The sequence below is a fragment of the Lonchura striata genome, chromosome 8, assembly GCF_046129695.1.
Source record: "Lonchura striata isolate bLonStr1 chromosome 8, bLonStr1.mat, whole genome shotgun sequence".
In the NCBI taxonomy this organism is placed as follows: domain Eukaryota; kingdom Metazoa; phylum Chordata; class Aves; order Passeriformes; family Estrildidae; genus Lonchura; species Lonchura striata.
In genome coordinates, this window is record NC_134610.1 from 32895701 (window position 1) to 32903729 (window position 8029).

At 47.0% G+C, this 8029-nt stretch overlaps 1 protein-coding gene across 1 annotated transcript; it reads left to right on the forward strand.

The window, feature by feature from the left end:
* The first annotated feature begins 2429 nt into the window (after window positions 1-2429).
* On the forward strand, window positions 2430-4561 carry LOC144246717 (lanosterol synthase-like). Its single transcript, XM_077785220.1, has 6 exons — window positions 2430-2473; window positions 2582-2609; window positions 3207-3263; window positions 3453-3524; window positions 4218-4268; window positions 4415-4561. Exons 2-6 carry the CDS (start codon window positions 2598-2600, stop codon window positions 4559-4561), a joined length of 339 nt encoding a protein of 112 aa, XP_077641346.1. The 5' UTR covers window positions 2430-2473; window positions 2582-2597.
* Window positions 4562-8029: the final 3468 nt, after the last annotated feature.

Here is an 8029-nt window from a genome sequence, read left to right on the forward strand (position 1 = left end):
GGCCTGAGCACAGAAGGGCCCAGAGAATCCAGTGCTGAGGTTTTTTCCTTTCCAACAGGACAACAGCCATGTGCAGCAGCTCTCCATTCGCCTCTATCAAGATGTGATGGAATCAGTAGAGGAAAAGGGAAAGCAGCCCCTGAAGATGCTTGTGAGCCAGAGCCTGCTCCCGCTCTTCTTCCATTGCCATGATGAGAACCAGCGTGTGGCACAGGTGAGGGCTCCTGGGCACCGGTGTCCCCATGGCAGGGGGCTCAGCTGGCTCGCACACCCTGGCTCCTCCTCGTGGCTCCAGCCGCTCCTGGCCTTGGCACCGGGACGCAGGCTCTGTGTTCCCAGGGATCGCCACGCTGCTCATCAGGGGGCAGCCAGAAGAGCTGCAGCTCATCTGCGAGGGTGAGTCCGGCCAGCGGGCTGGCAGTAGGAGCTGCCAGGGGAAGCCGCCATCCCTGCCCCAGCTGCGGATGGCTGTGCTCCTTGTGTGGATGAGGGGCACCACGGGGAGAGCACGGAGCCCTTTCGGAGGTCTGCTGGAGATTTGTGGCCAGCACCTTCCAGCTGATCCTCGTCGTGTCCTGCTTCCTCCAGGCCATGGCAAGAGCTGGGTGGGCTGGTCCTGTCAGGGCCATTCCTCACTCTGACCGTGGGTCTGCTTGTTTCAGCCCTTCAAGCCCTTCGCATGGATGACAGCCCCTCCAACACAAACCAGATAGTCCAAGTCATGTTAGATGAAAGAGCTGCATCACTAGGTTCATCTTCTGGATCGAGACAACCAGGACAGCAGCAGATTCCATGAAAGAGGACACATCCCCTAGAGATTAGAAGAGAACAGGTGGAGCTCCAGGCACAGCTGATGCTGGGCACACCTGAGCTTGCCTTCTTCCCTCTTCACTGGTCCCTCCCCGCAGCCCTCAGACCCTGCTTGTTCCCTTCTCCTTCTCCCAAGCTTATCCCCCTGCTTTCATTGCCATTAATAAACATTGCAACTTCTTCACCTTATTTGTATCTTTGTGGAGCTGAAGTGGAGCAAAACCTGAGCCCTGGAGCACACAGGCCAGGGCTTTTCTGCCATTCTTTTTGGTGCTGCATTTTGTGCACGAGGCAGATCATGCTGGAAAGGTCCCTGCCCTGAAGGTCTGGTTTCACAACATTGTGGACCTAAGGGTCTTGCTGAGCACCCTGAAGGTCAGCAGTCGAAGACCCTGGATTTTAGAAGAGTCAGCTCCAGTATTTTCTGAATCCGGCTGTGAGGGATTCTGTGGCAAGCATCCACTGAGGGCAAAGGAGCTCGGAATACTGAAGTTATTCAAGAAAGTACAGCAGTGGTCCTTCCCTACGAAGGGAGAGGAAGAGGGCAGAACCAGAGAGCACCCTGATTTACAGTGAGCTTTGGGTGTTCTAAAAATGAAGCCAATGAAGCAGCAGTTCAGGGGGCTGACACACAACTGTCCCACTGTATGGAGCGCTGTCAGGCAGTGCTGGCATCCTGGCTGCATTTCTGGTCCCCACAGCTGAGGAATCGCAGCTCCTGCCTCACACACAGCCAGAAACCCAACCAAGCGAGACCAGAGCAAGAATACCCTTCCAGCCTCTCTTGGGCATGGCTGCAAAAGAGCTGCTGCTTCTTTCTCCTCCTATTTGGGGTTTGCTGGTACCAGAGCCAGAGCCAGGTCGTGCTCTATTTTCCAAAGACTGTTCAGAGCAGGCATGAAAAGTGCTCCATGAACAGTGGAGAGTCCTGGGAGGTGCTTCCAAGAGCATGTAACCCAAATCTACCCTTTTGCAGTTTAAATAGGTGGTCTTCTCCAGAAAGAAAGAGCTCCTCTGGCTCTATCAGTGCCTTTTCTGCTGCCTTTGGGCTACCTAATGCTGGGATAAGGAACTTGCACCAATTCCAGAGTCTGCAGTGACAATAAAGATGCTGACTTTGAGATTGGTAAATTGGTATGGTGACTATATAAGGCTAAGCTGGAGTCCTAAAACTCCTTTGATGCTGTGATGTTTGCTCAGCTGTTGAGAACTTGAGTACAATTGTGGTTTTGCTCTCAGCTCTGGGAATCACAGAATTCCTCCAGCAGTTTGTGTTGGGAAGCATTTGAAAGATCCTGTAGTTCCAATTGCCTGGCTATAGGCAGAGACACATTCCACTAGAGTTGGACTAATTCATCTTTACCTTCCCTCATTCAGATTTTAATGTAATGTGAATAATATCAGCTGGTTATATTTTCAGAAATAGGAACAGTTTTTGTTCCTGTGTCAAGTCTTCTGGAGCTTTAGGAACAAGTGTGTTCCGTGTCCATGGAACAGCAGAAAGCAGCAGGATGTGTCTGCTTCCAGCGCTTCTCTGTAGCTCTATCTAGAGCAGTGACAATGCTCCTCTGGGCAGATCTCCAAGACAATCAACATGCTGGTTCGCTGGGAAGGACTCCCCAGCTTTTCAGGAGCATGTTTCCAGGATCCCTGACTATCTCTGGTAAGGGCTGAGTGTGTCCCATCTGGCACAGCACACCATGACTCCTGACTTGCCTCCTGGTGCTCCCACTCTGCCTTTGCTGCAGCGCTGTGCTCTCTCCTCCCACAGGCTGGGCCTCGACGGCATGAAGATGCAGGTGAAGTGCTGTAGGAGTTCAGCTGTGACTGAAGGGACCCTGGTGTGCTGGGCCAACCTGTGGAGTAATGGGATAGTGTGCTAATCCTAGGCCTGAGCTGCTGGCATCTCACCTCTGGTGCCTGGTGGCCTTCTCACTGCTACTTCCCCCAGCTGTGCCAGGAGGGAGTACTGTCTGTCCTGCTAGTTTCCCTCCCTGTGGCTGGGAGCTGAGAGGCCTCCATTCCCTCCATCCTCATGATCCTGGGAGAAAGCCAGGCCCCTGATCCTAAGTGTGGGCTGAGCTCTGCTTCTCTCAGAGCCATTGTGTCCTGCTGTTCCTTAATGCTAGCCTCTTAATAAAGTTAAGGTTCTTTAATAAGGCACCTCTCCTGCCTTGGCTGTGCACAGAGCAGACTGAAGCAGATGTCTTATTTTGTGTTCCCTTGCTGTCTCTTGCTGCATCTGTCCTCTCTGTGCCAGCACATCAGCAGTGATGCAGGATGCAGGAAGGAGCTGTTGGGAGTAATGTGGGAGGGACCTGCTGTCCCACAGTCCCCATAGCTGGGTCAGGCTGCTGCTAGCACCTGCCTCTCACTGTCTATTTTCTCTCTTCCAGGGCACAAATGGATCCCAGCTCTGGGATACTGCTTTTGCCATCCAAGCCTTCCTGGAGGTAAGGCACCCTTCAGTGCTACATGCTGCCTTGGGAAAATGGTCTCTTCTCATGAGTCCCCAGGTACCAGAGCTTCTGCTGTGCACCCCCTCAGAGCTCTGTTCTGGCCTGGAATGCTGTGGCTGAGCTGGGAAAACATGTCTGGCTACAGCCCCTTGCTGACGGCTCGCTGTGCATCTCTGTTTCTAGGCAGAAGCCCAGGAGATGCCTGAATTCACCTCCTGCCTCCAGAAAGCCCATGGGTTCCTCCAGTTCTCCCAGGTGAGCAGAGCTGGTCAGTGATGTCTCACACTCTGGCTGTGCAGGCTTGGCTGCTGCTCAGAACCCTGTTGGATGCATCTGTTGCCTTCTGAAGAGAGCTTCTGAAGGGCTGACTAGCAAAGCTCCAGGCCCAGCCTCCTGTTTTCTACTCCCTGTTTTCAGGAAACCATCTTTGAAGCTTGGAGAGGACCTTAGTGAGGCCCAGGGATGCTTGGGTTGTCTGCCTGAGCTTAGAAAGGCTGGGAAGCTGAAAGCTTAGGCTTATTTGCCCTTCATCTTGTCTGGTGCTGACACATTTGAGGCACCTTTCTGGGAAACCCAGGATCAGTGGATAGTGACTGACTGAGCTCAGCTTCTGCCGGCCAGGCCAGCAGTGGCTCGAGGTGAGGGTCATTGTCACCGGCAGCTGGATGCACTCACGGGTCTTGTTTGTGGTGCTGCCAAGAGGAGCATTGAACACAGATGGCTCCCTGGCAGGCAAGCTCCCTTAGGGGGCTTTAGCAACACTTGCTGAAATCAGGCCAAAAGGTGATTTCTCCCTGCTCCAGAGCTGACCTCTTTCCTGTCTACTTTCCTCAGTGGAAGGCAGGTACTGTCCACTTCCACATGGTTCTGCACCTGCAATGGTTTCAGCCCATGGTCCTACAGCCAGGCACCTCCAGGCTGCCCTCACTTGTTCCTTGTCTCCTGCAGATCCCAGAGAACCCACCCGACTACCAGAAATATTATCGCCATATGAACAAGGTATGATGGTCTCTCAAGGATGAATGACTGGGGCAGGGGTTTGGGCAGAGGGAACAGGAATCAGGGGCAGCCCCTGCTCTCTTCCAAGAACAGAGTGGGTGAGGGAAAGTGATCCTGCTCCCTAAACCCTCCCGATCCTTTTCCAGGGTGGCTTCCCCTTCAGCACACGGGACTGTGGCTGGATTGTGGCAGATTGCACAGCAGAAGGGCTGAAGGCAGTTATTTTTAAAGATAAGCTGAGACCTGACCTTGGTATCCACAAATGTAATACCTATTTGCAAACTAAATTTTAAAAGCAAAATTCACTGTCTCCATCTCCATGTGCTCAATTCATGCTTTGATATTTAGAAATAAACTAAGATTTCACAGAATCACAGAATAATGAGGTTGGAAGAGACCTCTAAGGTCATCAAGTCCAACCTATGCCCTAACACCACAACTAGATTATAGCACCAAGTGCCAAGTCCAGTCTTTTTTTAAACATATCCAGAGATGGTGATTCCACCACCTCCCTAGGAAGACAATTCCAGTATTTTATTATTCTTTCAGTGAAAAATTCTTTCCTAATATTCAACCTAAACCTTCCCTGATGTAGCTTGAGACTGTGGCCTCTTGTTCTGCCAGTTGCTGCCTGGTGGAAGAGATCAACCCCCACCTGTCTGCAACCTCCCTTCAGAAAGCTGTAGAGAGCAATAATGTCACCTCTAAGCCTCCTCTTCTCCAGGCTAAACAACCCCAACTCCCTCAAATGTTCCTCACAGGGCTTGTGTTCCAAGCCCCTCACCAGGCTCGTTGCCCTCCTCTGGATGCACTCAAGCACCTAAATGTCCTTCCCAAACTGAGGGGACCAGAACTGCACAGAGCACTTAAGGTGTGGCCTCACCAGCATCGAGTACAGGGGAAGAATGACCTCCCTGCTCCTGCTGGTCACACAATTCCTAATGCAGGCCAGGTGCCATTGGCCTTCTTGGCCACTGAGGCACATTGCTGGCTCATATCCAGCCGGCTGTCGACCAGCACCCCCAGGTCCCTTTCTGCCTGGACACTGTGCAGCCATACTGTCCCCAGCCTGTAACACTGTAGGGGATTTTTGTGTCCAAAATGTAGAACTCGGCACTTAGACGTATTAAACTTCATGCTGTTGGACTCTGCCCATCCGTCCAATCAATCCAAATCTCTCTGCAGAGCCCTCCTTCCTTCCAACAGATCAACACAAGCTCCCAGCATTTGTAAAGACAAGCACAAAAATGTGGGCAAAACACTTGCTCACATGAAGAAAGCAATTATTCTTCTGAATATCTGCTCCTTACCTGACATGTCAAGTCCAAAGATTTAATGTCCAAACAACATGCCATTTTATATATAATTCCTAACATTAACTCCTGTGTTAATGCCAAAATACCTAATTTTGTGATAGATTTAAGGTCTTAATATATTCATCCCTTTTCGGGAGCTCACTAGGTTCTGACATTTGTTGGTTTTGCCCAAACACAAAGGTTTATAGATGTTTGTTATGTGCAGTGAATTAAAATGCAAATCTCCTTAGTACAATGAAGGCATTTTGTACTCAGGGCTGAAAATTTACCCAAAGTACAAAAATAATTGAATAAATGGTTGCATCCCTAACTATTCACTGACTTCTGCTCTTCTGATTTATTTTCCTCATCCACACTATTACTAGAGGAGACATTTTCTGAAAGCTCATTTCATTGTGAAGCCCAAAACTACTAAGAAAGGAAGCAATTCCTTCCACCACTTTGAAAGACAACAGCTTGACATGCCGTGTATACTGCCTGAATTTAAAGCTATTTAGTTTTTCTTTCAAAGGAAGGTTGTGACAAAGCTGTCTCAACCTAAACCATCTTTTAATCACGAGTTATAATAATCATGAGATAGGATATTCCCGGCCTGTTTCACCTGACTGTATTTAATAGAAAATGCATCACTCAGCCATGTCGGAAAAATGAGACTCCAGCTCCCCTCTTCCTGCAATATCAAATTATCTGGTAATGCAGATAAAAAACACAGCACATCACAGCTTGCAGCTCCAGCCTTGGGTTGCAGAATAATGGTATGAAATAATAGCTGGTATGTTTAAGTTTAGGATAGTTCCAGAAATACCTAGTGCTGCATACTCTAAAGAAATATTAATAGAACAGGCCAGTTACAGATCAGAGACCCTGTGATTTTATCACTGTGACTTCGCATTATATACTTGAATATCAATGAAATATGTCATCTAAGACATAGTTCTATTTTCTCACATGGAAAGAGCCTTTTTCAGTTAATTTAAACTCCAGTTCAGCTCTGAATGGGGTCACAGTAAAAACTGCTTACCTTTCCACAGATTTATTTCTATGTCCATGTATAGCTGATACTTCACAGTGCTAAATCTCTTCTTTTTCCCACTTCACCCATTTTTACTCTTTCAACAAGGACAGAACCAGTAGAGCAAGGAGCATTTGTGCAGGTTACTTGTCACCAGAGCCATCAAACCTGTTTACTATGATCAGAATAATTACATCATTATCCGTGTTGGTTCATTAATGATGAATGATGCAAAAGGAGAGAAGAACTGAGCTGGACTCTCAGCCCTCCATTTGAATTTCCATCAAGGAAGCAAACAGTTCCATGCCCAGTAAAACTCCTAAAACCCTGTTCCTGTGGATTTATGTTCTGTTCTTCACTACCAATTGCTCAAAAGTGCAAATTCGCATTCCTCAGCAATAAGAGACTATTTCTGTGGGGATGATCTGGTGTCTACATGATTTCCCAGTAATTAATGATTAGATTGATGTAATAACTAACTTTTTTTAAGCAATTATGCTTAAGCTACAAGCATATGAAGCTTTTCTAATGAAATGTAAGAGCTCATAATCGATTATTTTCCACAGAAAGGTGGAAAATATATCTACTTTAAGACTAAACTTTTACAGAGATAAAAAGAAAATCAGGTAGTTCAGGCCCTGACAGAAAGCTGAATATATACATAATTTCAGAAAAAAAAAATATAAACCATTCAGACAAATAAATAACATTTTTTCATAATTTGAAATACAATACTGCAAGGCAGACATCAAAAAGCTGGTGATTTGGTGATGACAGTCTCTAATTTAACTTTGGATCATTTTGGTGTGTAAGATCAGCACAAAAACATTCTCCAACTGCTACTCAGGAAAAAAAAGTGTGTCAGTGGACTTATTCCTAAAAGGTGCCTCTGAGAGGGAGACTTACTCTTTCATCACTTGTGATACGAGCTTTTGTTATTTTATTTCCAATCTGTTGTCACTGCTGGCAGAATGGAACCAATTTTCACTGAAGTCATCTTCGATCCTCCTGTCGCTTTCCTTAAAAATAACTAGGTAATGTTTTATATGTATGTAGTAGCAGTTCTCTCATTTATGTTATTTTATAACAGCATTAACTTCAAAATGTAAATAATACAAATATGTCAGGGTATGTGTATACATATTTTTATGTATCAAATTGACATGACTGACAATGACATACATCCTCATACAAATATAGCGACCCCAGACAAATAGGCAGAACTAGAATACCGAAATGCAATAAATCCATTTATAATCATCCTCCAAGCACATGAAGTTTCCCATAAATGTTATCATTTGACCTTTTCAGAAAAGGTCACCCAAAGGCCATTGATCTCTCATTGGATTTCGATTACACACACTTTGAACCAAGGATCTTTACATTTACTGCTCTCATTTATCACAGAATGCTGATTACAGGAAACATCCAAA

Coding starts and splice junctions, on each gene's coding strand:
- LOC144246717 (XM_077785220.1), top strand. Junction 3,525..4,217: donor GGTTCCTCCAGTTCTCCCAG/GTGAGCAGAGCT, acceptor TGTCTCCTGCAG/ATCCCAGAGAACCCACCCGA. Junction 4,269..4,414: donor ATTATCGCCATATGAACAAG/GTATGATGGTCT, acceptor ATCCTTTTCCAG/GGTGGCTTCCCCTTCAGCAC.